Source organism: Triticum aestivum, chromosome 3B (genome assembly GCF_018294505.1).
Source record: "Triticum aestivum cultivar Chinese Spring chromosome 3B, IWGSC CS RefSeq v2.1, whole genome shotgun sequence".
Classification (NCBI taxonomy): Eukaryota; Viridiplantae; Streptophyta; class Magnoliopsida; order Poales; family Poaceae; genus Triticum; species Triticum aestivum.
Window position 1 is genome coordinate 16,679,562 of NC_057801.1, and position 20,691 is coordinate 16,700,252.

Consider the following 20,691-nt stretch of genomic DNA (forward strand, 5'->3'; position numbering starts at 1 on the left):
AAGAAGGGATGCGACGCCGACGACGCTGCTGCCCGGACAAGTCCTAGGGTTTCCCCCAATACGCGAAGGGAGGTGGGGGATAGCTACTGCCGACACCCTCCAAGAAGGGATAGTGGCACCCGCCGGTGTCACCGCATCGGAGCCGGACGAACCGGCAAGGATTTCATGCCAAACCCCACCAGCCAATCGGAGCCGACCAGCCAAACCACCACCCAACAATGCGCCACCACGGTTGCGCCGCCACCAACACCGACTCGCTGCGAACACCACCACGAGGCCAAGAAGAGCGGAGAGAAGATCTGAGCGACGGGAGCAGCAGCATCCAGGCCGAGCGGGAGGGAACCACCTCCACCGCCATCATGCGGGAGGCCCGCGCCTCCGGTACCGTCGCGGTAGCCGTCCGGACACGGCAGCGGGGCATACTAGGCCACCCTGGCCCGACCAGGCCCGAAACGGGCCCGCTAGGCCCCGCCGGCCACGCTGCTGCAAGCTGGCGTCGATGCCGCCACCCCCGCCGATCATCGCCGCTCGCCACCGCCTCCTGAAGGCCACGCCGACGCCACGCCTGTCGCCGGCCCGCCCCGACCCAGATGGAGCCCGAAGTGCCCAGATCTGGGCCGGGCGGGCGCCGCCGCCGCCCAAAACTCGCCCCCGCCGCCGCGCAGGACCGCCGCCGCCTGAAGACACCGCCCGGAGCCGCTCTGTCCCACGCCCGAGAAACCCTAGACGGGGAAGGGCTGGGGGCCGCCGCCACCAACGTCGCCCGGGCCAGGCCCGAGGCGGGCGCCGGTGACGGCGGCGGGGAGGAGGAGGAGGGAGGGGGGACGGGCGCGGGGACGGAGGGAAGGAGTGGCCGGCCGCCCGCGGGGGCGGCGCGGTTGCGGGCGAGGAAGAAGTCCACTATATCTATATCTAATGGCATGGAATGTATGTTTAGATATAGTAGTCTCAGGCCTCCTTTGGTTTGGAGGAATTTTGCAGGATTTTCATAGGATAGGATTTCTATAGGAAAAATTCCTTCAGAGCTCTTTGGTTTGTAGGAATGAAATCCTATTTCTATGGAGGAATTCTTCCTATCCTCCATATTTCATAGGAAAACAAACATTAGCCTAGACTCAATGGAAAAAAATCCTATGGTGTGAATCAAAGGGCATCTCTTTTTCTATTCCTATGCATAGGATTTGAGATGCATGTCATCTCATTTCCTATGACTTTCCTATTCCTATGATTTTCCAATCCTATGAACCAAAGGAGGCCTCAGTGGACTATATATCTTAGTGTTGTATCTAAAACAATCTCATTTAACGTCTTTTGTGAGAGAAAAATTATGAGCAGTCTCAATTGCTTTCTTTTTCTCCATTAAAGAAAAGATATATTTTAAAACTTCTTTAAAAAGAAAAAGAAGTAACCTTTTTTGATCCTGCAGGAGGGGGAGACCCAATATTATACCAGGTGCCACGTCACTTTTTTACCTATAAAACTATGTTAAGCTATAAGCACTGGAAGTGGCGTAGTATGTGTAGTAAAATTATTTACCACGATCGACATGACAAGGACCTACCCCGGAGCTCGATGAGGTTTAAAAACACACCTAGCTAGCTATAGATGATGTTTTGAGGTGGAAATTATGGACAATTTTAAAGGCTGTGTCCCATTACCTTTGAAAATAGTCTTAGTGCATGCATGCATGAATGTTAGGTAGCCCACGTCTTTCCTGTCACCCACTTGCTTCATTTCCAAGTCATTTTGAGAGAAAACCCAATGAAGAAAATCACTATATGCTTAAATAAACAGCTTTACATCCAATGTATTTCTTATGCAGAAAAACCCGACAAGGCGTATAATTCTTCATCTTAGGACATGAGTGGTTCACCTAACCAAACCTCAAGACTGAATTGTGTTAAGTTCTCTGGTGGAGCACGTTGTAGATGCCAGGCCCAACCACCGCATCGCCCGAGCCGGGTGACTAGGGGAACCATAGTCACCACCGGCACCCACCCTCCGCCTACCCCTGCGCGGCCGCTGCTAGAAAGCCGGCCAGCGAAGCCACGCCGGGCCATGAGATGGCGGCAGCAGGGCCACACTAGTAGGAAACAGGCCATCGGTCCCGGTTTTAGAGGGCCTTTAGTCCCGATTCTGCAATCGGGACTAAGCAACCGGGACTAAAGGCCCCCACTTTTAGTCCCGGTTGTGTTACGAACCGGGACTAAAAGAGCTCCACGTGGCCATTGTGGGGAGCCCATGCATGATGACCTTTAGCCCCGTTTGGTAACACTGGACTAAAAGGCAGCCACGCGTCAACACCTGCAAAGCGCTGGTGTTTTTGTTTTTGAAAGGAGGGGTTTAGGGTTTTGGAGGGTTTAGGGGTTTCATTTTGTGTTTCCTTCTTTTCTTTTTGTGTTTACCATTCAATTCTTTTACATGTAGGGTTTTCATTTTCATTTTATTTTTTCCATTCAACTCGACGCTAGCTAGCTACTACATATAGCAATAAAGGAACCATTACATCAACGTCGTCATGAATATAGAGAGAAGTGACCTCTCTTTCTTCATGCTTGGTCGAACAAAAAGTTTTCGTATATCTATTTCGACGCTACTACATATAGTACACATTCATGCATAAGTACAATATAACATCTCTTACGATCCTAGCTAGCTAATATCTAATTACCAAAATCGAACTTCATATCCCGATGGTATTCTCCGTGTGTAGGTATGACCTCTTCAACAAAGAATCCCGCCAATTCCTCTTGAATTGCTCGTATGCGATCATGTGGTAGGAGTTCGTCCCGCTTCCGTAGGATCTAATTTAAATGGGGGGGGGGGTCAATATATATATGAATGAAACTCAACACAATTGATGGTAGTAAAATAAAATTGTGAATATTGTTTAGGTACTTCAAGTTGTTGAAAAGATTTGCCCTGGTCATAGGTCGTCTGGCGAATGAACTCACAAATGTAGTATCCCCATAAATTATTCCCGGGTGCCTGCCTCAAGCACTTTACGAGAATAGAGTTCAATCAAAAATAATAATCAAGCATGATAATGATATTGAAACTAGAATCAATGAGAGATGCGCGGAACTAGCTAGTACTACTTACTTTGGGGGTGTGAAAATCGTAGCTCCTTTTTCGATTCACCCCTAGCTTCTTTGTGAACTTTTTCCAAACCCTGTACGGCAAAGAAAATGATTACTTGATATCAGGAAATGAACAAAAGTTGCCGATATGATGCGATAATGATTAATTGAACTTACTTATGGAGCATTTCGGTCATGTCCACCCACTCCTTAGACTCTTTACATCTCGAGTCCAAGACAACTACTAGTCCCGCGTCAAGCTGAATGACTAGCAGAATAAAGTGGAACCCGCGCACGCATAACTCATCAATTACAGTTAACCTTGAGTAAGCAAAACAGAATGTGCACAAGACAGTAATACTCACCTAAAGTTGTAAGGAAATAGTATTTCCCTTCTGGTTTGTTGTCGAATTAACGCCTTTAGGAAGTATTTCTCTGTATCCTCGGACATGTGTTTTACTGTATATTCATTTACCATATTTGGGTTAATGAACCCAATGTCATAGATTTGTCCTCTTTTGCATTCGATGATTTTCAATCTGCATAATTAGTGAGGATAATTATACATGCAATGAACGAACTGAGCTAGAGACTTTACTTACAAACAATAGCAATTGACGATAGTTTTTTCGAGGGCGTCTTGATTGAATAATTGAAAGAATTCATCAAATTCAATGTATAACGACTCGACTCCATTGGAAAAAATGGTCATCTTTAATTCCTAGGAAGATACTGTTGCTCCCATCCTTGCAGGCTTTCATGTACCACTGATGCAATTTTAGCATTTGTGTTGTTAGATTTGGGAGCTCCTCAGGTCTGACGAGAGGCTTCCCGTGCTCGAATCTAAAGCCTAACTCAGCCATTTCGAATTGTATCTCATCACCTAAGTAATCATCAAGAGTGTAACCAGGATGAGTGGCCGCTACCCCCGGATCATTAGCGATATCGGTAAACACCTTGAGCGGAGGGCATGATTGTTTTTCCTATTCACCGAGCTAGGGAATTGTTTTCCCACTTCTTGCACCACTGCTACTTCCCGGCCGCTTCACTTGATCAAATGTCTTTACAATACATCGGTCATAGTGTGATAGTGGCGGCGGTGGTGGTGGTCGCGTAAGGTTATCCAGACAGCGGTTCGTTTTTATCGGATCAATTTTCTCCTTTGGATCTGGATGTTTCGGTGCAAGCTGGTGTTTCACATCGGCACCCACAATCCCATTGTTTTCCTCCTCAGTCATGTCGTATGGTAACTTGGCAGGAGCCTTCTTGATGCTTGTACCTGCTCTAGATTTCTTCCTGTTGTATTGCTAGACGCCGGAGCAGCGGCAACTCTCTTCAGCCGGTGCCGAGGCGGCGGAGGAGGCGGAGTCAGCTGACGCGGCGGATTCTGCTGAGGGGCCTACTTCGACGGAGTCCGCTGACATGGCGAAGACAGTTGAGGTGGCAAAAGATTCTGCTGAGGAGCCTCCTCCGGCGGAGTCCGCTAACGCGGCAGAGAGATCTGAGGTGGCGGAGTGTGCTGACGTGGCGGAGACGACTGAGGCAGCGGAGATAGAGCTGGACTATGAGGAGTCTGTTGAGGGGCCTCCTTCGGCTGAGTCTGCTAGAACGATGGGCAGTGTGGAAGCACGATGTGTTCCTTTCTCCATAAAATGGTTGTCCTTATGGCATCTCTCAAATGAGTCTCCCCTTCACCTGTAGGGTACTCAAGCTCCTCCAATCTGTTCATAACTCCATCTACCCAACAACGGCAAAGCCATCTGGAATCGGAGAGCAATGGAAAGTTCCATCATGTCCACGAGGTAAGGCATAACCGACCGCCACCTACAAGAGGGTCGGTTGGAATACACACCTCCTAGATAAAAACAAAACATCTATGTCATGTTGGTCGTCATAATTGTCATAAACACTAAATGAAATTATAAAAGATAATATACCACATCGGAACCATAGACCGGACGAGAGCTAACAGTGGCGGATACCAAAACCATGACACTATATAATAACAGACAATAATACAAGTAAGAAAATTATACAAGTAGCTATATAAATCATACAAGTAAGATTTTTTTCTTTTAAAAAGGAGATAAGAACAAGATGCTCATCACGGTGGTATCGGCGACGAGATCGGCGTGGGCGATTGACGGCGGTGAGGACGGGGACGGGACGGCACCCTACACATGTGCAAACTCTAAGAAGTTAATTTAAGTTCAAATTGTGCATCTAAATCAAAAGAACTCCCACATACACTCCTCCACTAAAAACCACAAACCACTCTACTTCTAGAGTATTTTATATGAGCTAAACTAGCAGTGAGAGATAAAAGGATGAAGTTGCTAACCTTTTAGAACACTTGTATAGTTGGTGCACCGCGAAATCTAGACAAATCTTGGGGAAAATGGAGCTTGGAGGTCGAGCTTGGAGAGGAGAAAGCTTAAGTGTGGCTCGGGCATTTCATCGAACACCTCATGTGCATAGGAGGTGAGAACAGAGTAGCACACACCTCCCACACGCTGGTCGGCTAAAAAACAGAGGAGAGGGCGGGCAGGGGCGGGGTATATATAGGCATTTTTTTAGTCCAGGTTGGTGTCTAGAACCAGGACTGAAGACTGACCTTTAGTCCCGGTTCCAGACACCAACTAGGACTAAAGAGGTTACGCCAGGAGCGAGGCCCTTTAGTCCCGGTTGGTGTCTGGATCAGGGACTAAAGGTCCCAGCCGAACCGGGACTCGTGCTTGCTGAGGCCTGGCCGGCGTCTTGGCCGCTCAATACGGGACTGAGGCACGCATTAGTCCCGGTTCGTAGGTCGACTGGGACTGTTGCTCTGGTCTGGCCAGAACCAAAGCCCTGTTTTCTACTAGTGCCATCTTTCCTTCTTCCTTCTTCCGCCCCAACCCACCTCAGATCTAGTTTGGTGGTGGCGGCAACGACCTACCCTGGCTCCCCTACTCGTCAGCGGCGCAGGTGGCCTGCCTCGACTGCAGCTACCCCTCGTTGGCTCCCGTCCAGCTTGGACACGATTTGGGTGGCCTTTCCATCTAGTTGCAATACGTTTGGCCATCCGGCTTGCTAGCTGCGGCTCCTGCCCCTCGACCCCCATCCTTCTGCTCGATCTTCGGGTCGGCCTCTTCCGGAGGTGGCTGGTTGTGGTTGTACCCAACGCTAGCTACCTCTTCCACTGCGCCGGTTGGTAGTTTGGCTGCGCACGAGACCCCTTTGATACCACCCACCCCACCCCCAGGGGCGGTTATGGCTCGGCGGGCATGGACCTACGTCCCATTTCTATGTTCATTGTCGGCCAGTGTGGCTTTGGACCCGACCAGCCCTAGGAGCTGCGCTCTTTCCATCTCCCTTGACTCAGTGGCTCCTCGACGTATTCACACAACCACCACACTACGAGTGCCTTGGTTGGATGTCCACCCCAGTGCATCTTCGTCTCTGACACGCTCTGGGAGCTACATCCCCTTCCAACTCCTTAGGCCCAGCGGTACCCCTCCTGATCCGATCCTGGTGGCCCAGATACGTGCTCTCGTCCATATCTTGGCTCGTCTGGGTCTACGACCACCGTCCCATCCCCGCTGCCTCTCATTCCTCGCAGCCCCGCAACCTCGACCTCCTCTCAAGTTCGCACGTACCGTGAAGGTGTAATCCATGGTGAGTTGGATCTTAGCTAAATCCATATCCGCATGGTACGTGAAGAGGAGGTCGGCGAAGGCGAGCCTCACCTAAATTTGCGCCTCCTCCGCGAGATGCCTCTACATCGACACCTTGCCTACCATGTCAGTATCCCACAATGACGAAGGAGGGAACACCCGCATCGGGGATGGCAACGAGGAACCTCTGGAATCTGAGGTACATGACGAATCCGGCGAGGCAGCCATCGGGAGGATGACGAGGGTGGCGGCCAGGGGAGAGGGAGTGGGAGGAAAAATTGGGGGGGGGGGGGGATTCGTTTGTAAGAGGGTCGATAAGAACAATTCACTATTGGATTGAGGGGGTATAATAGTGCCAATCTCGCTTCTTTTCTTTTTATCAATTCTTAAAAATATATGTAAACGTCATCTGTACAAATTGATACGTGACAACCATTAACATGATTACGTAATTAGACAGTTCACATGAATCACATAAGAATATGTAGGATGGCATGATATGACGTGACAACTGGCAACACGACTTTGGATTTGAAATTAAACACCCTCAAGACACCATCACACTTGGCATGATCATGTTCATTGTTGAAGTTACATGCATGATTACATATATGAGTCATACTTCTATATATATAGGGAAAAGCATGGCAAATGTGTTTCTTAGCAGAGAGTGTGCTATCTCGGCCACATGCAAGCATTGGGATCTGTTCCACCCCTTTCCCCGTTTGTATTTTCGTCATTTTTATGTCTAAACTTGATTTCCTCTTTGAGCAGAAGTTAGACCACATGCACATGTGCATATGCCATAGGCCCAGCTTGTAGGATGGCACTCGGCCTGCACGCTGCAGCCATCGGGCCGTGCGTAAGGTTCTGAAGATGGTACAAATGCGACACTACAACCAAAGACTCTTCGATGAAACTGCGTGCGATGCAGTAATCGCAAATGGTGTTGTAAGAAAACCGTCAAAAATGATACAAACTGTCTGCGATGCCGGAGACATCAAACACAATTCAGATTATAGTGCGATACGTGGCATACATTTCACTCGAATGCACTGTTTGCGATGAGCATGACAATAGAAACGGTCGGCCAGATGAAAATGTGTGCGATATACGGCAATACAGTTCACTCGGATGAACTGTTTGTGATTAGGCAACACGACAGAAATGGTCAGCCAGATCTAGGTGTGTGCGATAGAGGGCATACAATTCACCTCGATGAACTATTTGCGTTGACGCAAGAGAACAGAATCGGTTCAACTTAACAAGATGCGTGTGATACGCGGCAAATAGGTCCATAATCATAAATGTGTGCGAAGACCGATAATAACAAAGACGATCGCTACTAATAAACCGTGTGTGTTGTGGGCAAATGTTTGCTAGTATACAATTGTCAACGATTGATGAATTCATTACCGACGGTTTCCCTAGTATGGTCCGTATGCGAATGTGTTTGCATAACAACAACATATATACTTATAAGTACGTGATTGCATAATCAAATTAAAGGTCCAATTATATAGGTGGCTAGTACACACATGACATGTGCACACACCAAAGTAAACTAGTACATGCATAATTAATTAGGATAAGTGATCATCTGATCATCATCTACTTCATCTTGTGATGCTTGTCGCCACTGCTCTGCTGGTGGCTCGATCCCTCGTCGATTAAGGGAAGGAGGCACTTTCTCATGTCAATGATCCGCCTGTGCATCTCGTAGCATGCGTACACGTTCTTGGCCGCGAACTTGAGGTAAGCTTCATCTAGTTTCCGCATCCAGGCCCCGTGCCAGGATACTGGATTTCTCTTGGCATCCTCCTTCATTTTTTCGTAGTAGGGGTCGATGATGGCCGAAGCGAGTTCAACTAGGGAGTCCTTCTTCGTGCTGCCCCAGACCTTGTAGTGGCCACGGATTTCGACAAGGTTCTTGCATGCCAAGCCCGTAACCTTGAGCGCTTTTACATCATCGATGGTTTCCATCGTAGCAAATTTGCAGTCGGTGTTGTTGACAAACCTGGCGAAACAGTCACAAGGCTTTGTGGTCATGCAGTAGTAGTAGATGAGGACATGATGGCGCACGCACAACTGGGCGACGACAACCTTCTGATATATCCCGAGAGGACCGTCGGTGTACTGGAGTCAATTCCGATCACTTAGTACTTGTCCCGAGCAAGCAAGTGCTCCACGGTGTCGATGCAGTCCTCCACCACGGTTGGGTCGATGGTGTACACCACCAGGAGATCCGCCTCCCTCGTGTGGGTCTGCACTTGATGCACTCTGAACTCCATTGTATTGCCGCTAGATATCCTCCATGTATGTGTCGTCGTGGGTGTGCTTATTGTGTTGTGAGGTGCAATCGAAAGGTTGAAGAGACTAAGATTATAATGGCCCTGGGAATTAATGGGGAAGCCGGACGGCCTGGAATATCGGCACGCCGGAGGCGACGCGTGCAGCGCAATCGCATGGAGGGACGCGAGCAGAGCGCGTCGCGGTGCCTAACGGCGAGCATAGCGCACTGAGGGACGCGAGCAGAGGCCGACATGGTGAGGTGAACGCGGACGATGGACAAGGGTGCACCGGCTAATTGTGTGGGAAGAACGATAATAACAAAGACATTTCTTGCTAATAAGTTGTGTGTTCTTGGCATACGACGCTTGTTGGTAAATTATTGTCTGCCATTCTTGAAATCATCATCGATCTGTTCTTTAGTTTAATCATTTGCCATGATTTGCTCAGTCCACACAACAAATATGCACTTTGTGTACAGAACAATATTCTTTACTGTGAATACTGTGCTCGCTTGGGCACACAAGTATATGGATCATAGTCTTGGCTTATAAATGTCCACACAATAGAACACAATAGAACATCTAGAATCAACCAAAAACAATCCTAGGGTACAAAAGATTTAAATCTAGTTTAAAAATATGGGTTATTTGAATCAAATAATGCGACTAATCGAAAGCTATTTGACTAAAACTAATTTGAGGGATAAGAGGAGATTACTTTTCTCGTTTCGGGGCCATCTTGATCCGCAAAAAACGGTGAAGAAATGAAGAAGATCTGAAGGGGGGAGTGGAGGAGATAAGCGAGGGGGACGAGAGAAAGAACTCCTCTGTTCTTGGGGGCGGCTGGATGGGGGAGAAGGGGGTGGGGCGGGCAGCCCGCGGCTTATAACTGCCCACACCCTACCGCCAGGAGATCAGACAGGCTACCGCCAGGACCAGCGGCGGTAGGGTGGGACGGAGGGGGGCGGCGGCCGTTTACGCTGCTGACGTGGATTAGTCTCCTATGGCCGAAGGTCATGGCGATAGGATATGTAATCCTACCGCTGAGCCCTATGACGATAGGAAAAAGGGTTAGATTTCAAACAAAAAAAATCGGGGTCAGATCTGGATAAACTTCAACAAAAGGGCAAAACACGAAAATTTGCCCTGAGGCGCCGCTCAACTCTACGGGCTTCGCATGCCCCCTCCAAGTCTCAACTATCAAGAGCTACCATAGCACGGCCCATTGCTTGCCGGAGCCCTTCTTCCCCGCTGGAAAATCAGCCGGCCGACCGTCCGCCACAAGGTAAATCCTCTTGTCTCGATTTGCAGATCGCCCAAGCAATTCTTTCTTGCTCTCAATCCGTCGTCGCTGCTCGCCCCATCTCCTATTTTCGTTTTCTTTTCTACTATGTTATCGCCGACGCTAATTTTTTTGCTTCATCTTCTTGCGCCAAATCCGTGCTAATACTTCTTTTTCTTTTTTATTCTCTTGCCAACGCAGCGAGCAGCCAGCATGCCGGACAGCAGCGGCGCCACCGTGCTGGACGACCTCCCCAAGTGTCTCGTCGCCGACGAGATCCTGGTCCGGCTGTCGCCCAAGCACGTGCTCCGCTGCCGCGCCGTCCAAAAGTTGTGGCGCGCCGTCACTTCCACCGACAAGTTCATCCTCGACAACCACCGCCGCCAGCCGTCGCTCCCCATCATCCAGCGACACAAAGAGGGCATCTCCCGTTTCGCCGCCGCCGGAGATCACAAGATATGGCCCGTCATCCGGTACACCCGCCGCCATACAGCTTCCAACTTCTCCACCATACACCACGCCGCCTGCGATGGCCTCCTCATCCTGTCGCGGCACTCCAGCTTCTACATCTGCAACCCGGCCACCCGCAAGTGCGCTTCCTTGTCACATCCTCCACTGCGGCCAGGATTCAGCGCCGCCACCGTCGTCGCCTTCTACCGGCACCAATTGTCCGGAGAGCACCGCGTGCTCTGGGCGATATACTCGGCACCCATGGCGAGGGGCGCCGCGGTCAAGCCGCCTGCTTACTTCGTCCTCCCGGTGGGATCGGACCAGCCAAGATGCGTCCAATGGCCGGCAGTTTTAGAGATTTTTCCGGCTACCCGGTCCTCTGACCATCCACCAGTACACTATCGTGGTGGCCTGCACTGGGCACTGGGCCTTAGCATAACGGTATTCGACACCGTGACCGAGACATTCCGGCAGATGAGCCACCCGGCACAGTTGCCAGGTGACATGGTGTTATTGTTCGATCTTGGTGGCGACCTTGCTTTGGGCCGCACGTCCGGTGACTGCGTCACTCTAGACCTGTGGGTGCTGCAGGAGTATGATGCCGAGACGTGGGCATTTCGATACCGGATTGACTTGCGGGTGATGGAGGCATCACCGCCGCTTAATTTGAGTGTGAAGCATGACCCTGTGATGGCTGTGGTCAATGGCCGTGAGCTGTTGATCCAGCATGGTCCTTACCGTCTATTGCACTGTGGCATTGATGGTGTGTTTTTAGGAAATGTGGAAAGCAAAGACAATGCAAACATTTTGAGTCAGTTTGCAAAACCTTTGACACTCACTAGGCATCGCCTCCAGGAGAGCATGATTTCGCTTCCATTGTTTGAGACGCGACAAAAAGATGCCGTGAACGAGGAGCCTCCGTTCACCATACTTCTATAAGATGCCGTGCTCCTATCTATAATACTTTGGACTCCTTGCTTGCTGTGCCGCTGGAGTGTCTTATCCCATATATGGGCCATGTTCTTACTATGTCGTAGTAGAACTGAACTATTAGGACTGAGGAGGTGGCGCTTGTGCTATCAACATTTGGTACTTGTTATGCTATCTTCAGTATAATGTATATGTTATAAACAAAACAATGGAGCTTATATGCTTTAGAACTGTTCTACACTTCTACAATTTTCTCCCCTGTTTACTTTCAGTTCTCCATTGTCCAAAAGCACAAAATTCTGCTATCATCATTTGGGAAGCAATCAGTGTTTTGGTGCTCAGCGTAGTTTTGTGTTTGATTGTTTACTACAGCGACAAGTAATTTGGTCACTAGCTACCACTGTCATGTGTCTGATTCCTACTTCAGTACAGCTATTGTTGAAAAAGTTAGCAAGAACTTTGTTGCACTGGCTTTCACCATTTCAGATAAAAGAGCTTTGGCTGCTACATTTATGTCCAGGATTTCGAATTTATTTGTAGGAATAGGTTATTGGAGTGCTATCTTAACCAGCATGCTGTGGTCTGTTGGAAGGCTGGTGACCGTCTATTTATGCTGCCATTGGCTAGTGTAATATGGCTGTCTCTTTTGCCTTTTTTTGTGTGGGTTTATCGGTTTACTGCTGGCGCTTGGCTCTTCTGTTAAGCTGTTCATTGTCAGTTTTACTCAAAATCCTATCGTTGCAAGCTTGCAGCATCTAACCAAAATGAGTGATGTCTTCTATTCATTCTTCTTCCTATTTTGTAGTAGAACCGAACAATTTCGATGGCGGAAGTAGCGCCTATGCTTCTTGTTATGCTATCTTGAACACCATGTTAGTGTTATGAAGAATCAATGTAGCGTATATGCTTCAGAACTGTTCTCTGTTTTCCCCTGCTTACTTTCAGTTTTGCATTGCTGAAAAGCACGAAAGACATGGTTTCAGTTCGAAATGCTAATTATGCATCATTTGGGAAGCCAGCTGTGAGTTTTTTCTTTTTTTGAGGGAGGAAGCCAGCTGTGAGTTGGTGCTCAGCAATGCCTTGTGTCTGATTGGTAATACAGTGACAACTGACAAGTTATTTCATTACTTCCAATGTCTTGGGTGTCAGATTACCACTTTAATACAGCTATTGTTGAAAGAGTTGGCAAGTAAAATAGATACAATTGCTCTCCCACATGTATTTTCCACGGGAGCTAACCCCGTAAATGATTTTTTACGCCCTCCCACCATTGGTTCTTTCGTGATTCACATATATTGGAAATCTCTTTCTTAAGGAAATAGAACGGCATCCAATTATGAATTAGGGATTCTGTTCTTCATGGTTATTCATGAAAAGAAGAGAACGCCTCTTCAGCGCTTCAGGTCCTCCCACCGAAGGTGGTGCTCGCGCGGTATAGAGGTGGTCCGAAGCACGGTAATAGTCGTTGATTACCTACGCTCGTCATTCCATCGCTTGGTACTATTTTGTGCTTTTCCTCATCTGGCTTGCTCTAATTGATGAAAAAACTGGCCCGAGTTTTCCTATGGGTTTGAAGAAAGATACCACGTGTGCGGTCGCTCGACCAAACTTTTTCAGGAGTTGCTCTGTTGCTTGAAAAACAGCTAGAGGAATTATAGTAAACAATTTCACAATTTTCAAAAAGGGTTCATAGATTTGAAAAAAAATGGTCCAGAATTTGAAAAACTTGGCGAATTAGATAAAAAAGTGCACAAATTTTTAATAGATTTTGAATTTGAAACAGTTCATGAATTTGGAAAAGTACATGAATTCAAAAAAATCATGGGTTTCAAAAAAATTACCGGTTTTGAAAATTGTTCATGAGAATTTGAAAAGCTCACATAAGAAATTCATGAATTTGAAAACGTTCATGCATTAGGAAAATTTTATAAATTTTTAAACATATTGGCAAATTTGAAAAAGTTCATCAATTTCAAAAAAGTACATCAGTTTGTTCAAATCTGTAAACATGTTTTTTGTTAACAGTTTTTGAGTTCATGAATATTTTCTTAATCCATGAACGTTTTTGCAAATTTGCCAACAATTTTTTAGTTCATGGACAATTTTGAATTCACGAACATTTCGGACACTTTTTAAAATGCACGAGGAACACTTCTTAAAATACAAATCAAGTAACCTATGATACAATTAGTATAGGAGAAATAGTTTTTCTAAAAAAATAGTCCATCCATTCTAAATTACTTTTTGGAGAAATTAATGTATCTAGACGTATTTTAAGTTCTAGGTACATTGACTCTATGACAAATAATTTGGGACGGAGGGGGTAGTATTTAGAACATTTCTAAATACTATCGAGAGAAAAAAAATGACTTTTCTTTCCTCTCTTCCAAGGCGAATTGGGAAAGCCTTCCTCCCCTCACTCTCCACCAGGAGCCCGTGGATTCTCCTCCCTCTGCCTGCCGCTCCGGCGGTCGATGGCGGGGAGGAGAATCCTGGTGTCTCGACTACCGCTAGTAGATAGGTAGGGTTTTAGTCCTCGTCGGGGCGGCGTTTGGATTGATGGCGGCACTCCTTCTTCGAGTCAGTCTTCTGGGCTCTGAGCCTCCTCAAGCTCATCCATTGGGACGTATTATACTAAGCTCCGACATAGATTCCTGCCAGCTCTTTGGGACGACGAGGTTAGGGTGCCAGGCTCTTCAGATCGATTTAAGGATTCAACGATGACAACTGCGGCTCCAGGGCGCTGGTTCTTAGGGGCGTGTGCACGAAAACTTCCTAGCTGTAATCGACAAGGTCATGCCGGCTCCGGTATGGGAGCGGCGATAACGGCGCGTTAGCGGCTCATTCTGGCAGCGGCAATGGTCGTTCGATGGTCCATGGGCCTCGATGTTGCTTCATGTTTGAGATGCTTTGTACGTTCGGTGAATCTTTATAATAGGTATGATTTTTTTGCAAAAAAGAAGAGAGAAAAACAGAAAAGTAATAATTATTAGAAAATGAGAAGTGGACGCATGGACCGGTCTAACGCGAGTGAACTTAGTGACAGCTTCGACCCGAGCAGAAGTGCGATGAGCTCAAGCAGCAATGCCCGAAAGCTTCACACCAAATCACCAGAATTTCCATGAGGTGATCGTCGATCCACACCCACACGTACTGCCGTGGAAGAAGGCGACCTCAGATCCGCCTCCGACCGAAAGGCGCGACAGGAAGGCCTTCCATATCGATCGGTTGTACCAGCACATCGACGACGTCGGTCCATCTATCGCTGCTGCCCGGCCGGCCGGCCGGGTCCTGTACGGCGCTGCCGCGAATGTCGGATCGATGGATCGATCGACGACATGGGCGCGCCCGTGGAGTGTGATAGATAATACAGTCGTCGTCTTCCTTCAGAGGCCAGACGTCCATGCCGGATCGCTTCGAGGGTGACAGGTCGTAGGAGCCTGCCGGGCTAATATCCAGCGGCCCTATCCTAGCTAGGGAGCAGGGTCCGTAACCTGTCAGTGTCATGCCATCCTCGCAACAGGAATGGTACCTGCACTTGCTAAACACCAACAAGATCATTGCAAGGCTAGCACTAGTACACCACACTAAGTCCCAATCTGTATTGAACTCTTGTGGTTAGCATATAGCTACGTCCAACGTAACCAGACTCCAGAGGCATGGCAATGTCGCCGTCTTTCGTCATGTATTTTCTTTTTTAAGATCCGGTGAGCGCCGACTTCATTGATTTAGCAGAGAGCATGTGGAAAACATGGTGATCAAGCTATCATGGTACACGGACAAAGTGAAAGAAAACAGAAAAAGGGCAGGGGAAAAAAACCCTAGGGTGTTATCTCGCGATCTTATCCCTAAACGTGGACTCTACGTCTCTGGTGCCTGCGGTTCCCCATTGCTCCATGTTGCGTCTAATAGCTTCGGTCATGCTTGATGAATTTGGTATCTTGTCTCTAAAAACAGCAGCATTTCTTTCCTTCGAGAGCTCCCAGGCCATCATGATCTTGAAGCCTCGCTTGCGATTGGGTGTCGCCCTGCGGACGATGGCTTGACAAACTCTTATTGCGGACATAAGCCAGTCACCTCGGGCCAATGCAGAGCAGCCCATCCATGTAGCCACCTACCGCCATTTGTCGTCATGTCTTGAAGTGATCTTGGTGAAATGCTGCCATTCTGGTGGACGGCTATCATTACACATATATTACCTTCGTCCAAAATTGTTTGTCTTAAATTTGTCTAGATACATTCATATCTAGATAAATATAAGACAAATAATTTGAGACAAAGATTATTAAGCTATGATACTAAACATTACCTCTCCATTTGCAATGCTTAGAAAGCATAGGAGTCCTCCTATTGGACGCTTGCAGGCATCAAACAGAAGATGTGACGCCTGAGGTGATTCGCAAATCGGGCGGCCCGCACTCCTTCAGGTTTGCTTTCCTTTTTCCTCTTCACGTTTCTAGTCAGAATTTTCCAAAAATCCGACTATTCATTTTGTGAGCGGTCTAGATAAAAATAACTATGTTAAAAAATGTAAGCAATATTAAGAAAATATTCAGTGTGTATTTTAAAAAAGTACAGTGAGTTGGAGACAAAAGTCCACCGTATATTGAAAAACTTTTACCGTATATAAAAATGTTTAAATATATTAAAAACATTCAATGTGTATCTCACAAAAATGAATTCACTGTATATATTAAAAAACAAATCTGCGTGTACTTGAAAAATGTACACCATATATTAGGAAAATAATTATAATAAATAAAATGTGCAAGAAGAAAAACTGAAACGAAAAAAAATGAAACGGAAAAAGAAAAAAAACTACACAAGAAAAAGAAAGAAAGAAAAATAAGCAGTAGCCAGCCACCAAAAACAGCACAAAAAATGCATGTGAACAGGGCAGCCCACTTCGGTCCGCTGCAAGCGTGGCTGGTCTATGTGCCGCCTGTGCGCGACAAATAGGTTCTACCAAAGCATAGGTAACATAAAGGCTATTGGATAATCTTAGGGCGGGCCACTGCCCACCTCCCCCCCTCCCCTCCCCCAGACCCGCCACTAGAAGGCTGTCAATTATATATGACACGATGTTATGCGATATTTGGATTTTATTGTTGTGCATAAAGTAGTCGTATTACTCAACCACGGACATTGTGGCCATAATTACAGAAGTTCACGGGTTCAGTAGGGCCAGAACCTAGCCAAACAATAGTTATAGGTCCTGATTCCTGCAACATTTGAAACTGGCATCACTCCCGGGCAAGCTTAACGCCTTCCATTATAGCCATCAGTTCAGCTTCCAGAGGATTGTGCCATGTAAATAATTGGCGACAAGCAAAAATCATGATGCATCCTATATGATTCTGCCCGATCATCCATATTTCCTCATTGGCACAAGAAAATAAAAAAAAATGCTTTGCCCACCACTCGGGTGGAGGTTGCCACGATGTAGCTGCCTGCAACCGAAGATCCTTCACCACATGCGATCGACGTGAAGCCATCACCATATGATATAACACCTCTGCCCTTGACCCCATCCTTCAAGGGATGTTGAGCGATGGATAGAGGCGAGTCAAGGAAGCTGCATAAAAATCTTGTCATTACTTCAACTAGTGGGTTTAATTTGTCATGAACTATCTCGTTTCTGCGGTGCTAACTACGCCATAAGACCATGTAGAGTATGACCACCTCCATCTCCGAAAGATCACCGGCTACACAAAATAACCATTCAACGTCGGTGTTCCTGACTTGTGTTGGCATTGGGAGTCACCAAAGTTCCACCATCACACGCCATAAAATGACAACATGGGGGGGGGGGGGGGGGGGGGGGTACCACATGTATGGCATACATTAATATTGTTTTTGCGGGGAAGGGCAGACATTATCTATTTCCATACTCTCAGAGAACTTTATTTCCCAAGTGGGGAGGGAATTGGTACCTAGCCACGAAAAAGGCGTACCTTATGTGGAGTAGGGCACCTCCATTATTCATTATTCAAATGGTGCCTATTTCAGGACATTTAATTCCTGTAAATTAACCTCGACAACTCTGAGCACGAGATGGCTTGTTTTTCATATCAACAGACATGATCTGATTCCATGATCCATAGCAAAAGTCAAGGCCATGCTCAACACCGCCTCTTCTCATGAAATTGCTAGATTTGTTATACTCAGTATGAGCTAGGGATGAAGCTCGGCGTAGCATGGCCGGCCATCCATTGATTCACGCATGTCTCATTCGTAAATCGACGATGTTGTGACGAAATTCGTTGCGTCGAGCTGATTTGGTACTTCTCTTAAGAAAACTGATTTGTACCTTTGGGGCATCATTCTTTGAGTCGACGTTGATCGATGTCGCTGAACAGCATGAACATGTTGGCAGGTGGTAGGAGCCTGTGGGCGAGCACCCTAAGGGAACACGGCCCGTAACCTGTCCTTCCATCCATCGTCACCAACAGAATTGATGCAAATCAGTACCACCGTTAGTTAGTCTGTACGCACTCTTGTGTCCCCGTTGCTGTTCTGAGACAGAGGTAGACCCACATGACAATGTCGTCGTCAAGAACGTCTTAATTGATTTGGGTGGTATACATGTATACATTCTTATAGACAATCGACCATGAAGAAGGTGCAGCTAGCAGCATTGGCAACCGGCGTTATGCTGATAAAGATGGACTCATCACGGTACTCCAAAAGGTGAGCACATCCTTTAATGCAACTATATAAGCAAGCATATTAGTTTGTATACTATGAAATCTTATTGGATTATTACATATTCTCTTGTGACAAAAAAAAGAAGTAAAACTGAAAACGTTCACCTAAGGGCATCTCCAACGGTGATCACCTATTCGCCTACAAATGTCTGGACCTGACGGTCCGGACTCTTTTGGCCATGCAACACAGCTCATAGAAAATGTCTGGACATGTCCAGACGCCCGAAATTCCACAAACCATCATCAAGTGGACGAGGTTTGGGAGAGTCTGGACGTCCGTCACATCGTACTCTAACAGAGAGGACCCATTCGAAACCACACCCGGAGCCCACGCATTTTCACAATCCTACTACCCCTTCTGCTCAAAAGTCGCCCCTCTCCCGTTGACCATGCCACGATTGCCCCCGCTCTAGCCCGTGCCCATTCCACCGTCCGCCGCAATGATGGAGCCCATTGCAATGCACAAGGATCACTTAACCTTTATTTTAAAGTTTCTTGATTTTCCTTTTTTGTTTTTGCAAAATCATCTAATCATTCAAACCCCAACCATCATTAATTAAGTGTTTTTGAACATAATTAAGCTTGCTCTTTATTTTCCCTTGTCAACCTAAGCGTACATCCCTTGCATGCAAAGGGAGGATGCAAATCCCATGACCAATGATGATCAGACCAGTGATGAAGGCCCCTGCCCCTACGTACCAAATAAAGCGTACGTGGCCTTAATGGCACACGAGTGAGTAGCGCATGCGTGCACCTGCGATACTACAGCTGAAACAGTGCTTAGCTTTATATGTACAGCGCGCGCGAAGGAATGGGGGTGGAACAGGAGCGTAAATGCGGTGCGTCACATACAGGGATGCACCGCCAACCCGATCGGTCGCACGCTCCAAGCATTGATCGCCATCAGGTGATCCCATGGCACCAACCCACCAGCATCGATTGTCCATGCATGCATGCATTTACGTACATGTTCGTCGCGCCCATTGATCCATCGATCCATCCCCACGGGCCCCATGCATGTTTAACACCACGTACGCACCAACAATCTACAGGACCTGTGGACCTTAACCTAAAGTAGTCTGGTCTGAGGAACGAGTACCGACAATCCGACTGTATGGGGAAGACATGACGTGTGAGATGGGTGTCGCTGCGGCCGTCAATCATTTAGACTAGGTTAAAACAACCTAGTCCGATATACTTTAGTTGAAGTATGTCGACAATGTAATAAATGTGCTCTGCTTTAGATGAAAATCATTCGCTTTACATGTAATTCATCTGGTTTATTGAAACCCGATTTGAAATGTATGCGAGCATGGTTGAACGAATGGCCCACTGTCCACGGATGCAACCGTACGTGTCTGCGGATGAATACGGTGTCTGATTTAGGGTAAGTCATTGGAGATACCCTTACACAGCACTCATACTACAACAGTACACCACAACAATGCAAGGCTCGGACAAGCACACAGAGCATATACTCCCACTTAATAGCTAAATGTCAGTGGACTAACTTTAGCTATTGTGGTCAATCGATTTTGAAGGAAAGGGAAGGAAGGAGAAGGAAGGGGCTTGCTGGAGGGCTACCCCATTATCTATATTAGGGTGAGGGGTGAGGGCGGAAGAACAGCGGTGGTGGGGGCGATGGTGCAACTTCGCTGGAGAAAATCTTCGTCGGTGCTAGGGCTAGAGGGATGGCCGGGGCCGGCGGCAAGACGACCGGCAATGCCGGGTGGTTCCGTGAAGGGAGGGGCGGTGAGGCTGCGCGGGAGCGCCACTGGCCATGGGTGGTGGATGCAGGCGGTTCGACTGGCGGCCCGTGCGGAGGTCTGGGAAAGAAGAAGAAGAAGAAGAAGAAGAAGAAGAGCTCTAGGAAGAAGAAGAAGGGCCAGGCTCCGTTGGATGTGCATCGTACGTCCCAAAACCATCGAATGGCCCAAATTCAAAAACCAGTCGACTTACATCTAGCCATTCCCGTACTCCCAACTACAGCAGTACCAAGGCGCAAGGGACAAAGGACAAACCAACAACCTGATGGTAGCAAGGATGATCGCCATGAAATCCATCATGCATGGCATCCACCCAATCATTCATGCATTCACGTACATGTTCATCGCAGATCGCACCATTCATCGACCCCCATATTTAGCTTGCCCCCTTAATTTCTTCAACAGACTCATATTAAGTACTACTGTGACAAGAGGTCTAACCTAAATTAGTTTGGTCTGAGGAGTACGTACGTGAGATATTCCATCACTCCATGAGTTAAGTACGTGAGGCAGGGCCACACGCCATGTGCTA

General features: G+C 47.4%; 1 protein-coding gene across 1 annotated transcript; it reads left to right on the forward strand.

Annotated features, from left to right (window-relative positions):
* The first annotated feature begins 10,200 nt into the window (after positions 1-10,200).
* Positions 10,201-11,913, forward strand: LOC123064368 (uncharacterized). The gene is made up of 2 exons (XM_044487858.1): positions 10,201-10,309; positions 10,508-11,913. The coding sequence occupies exon 2, from the start codon at positions 10,520-10,522 to the stop codon at positions 11,693-11,695; it is 1,176 nt and encodes a 391-aa protein (XP_044343793.1). The 5' UTR covers positions 10,201-10,309; positions 10,508-10,519; the 3' UTR covers positions 11,696-11,913.
* The last annotated feature ends 8,778 nt before the right edge of the window (positions 11,914-20,691 follow it).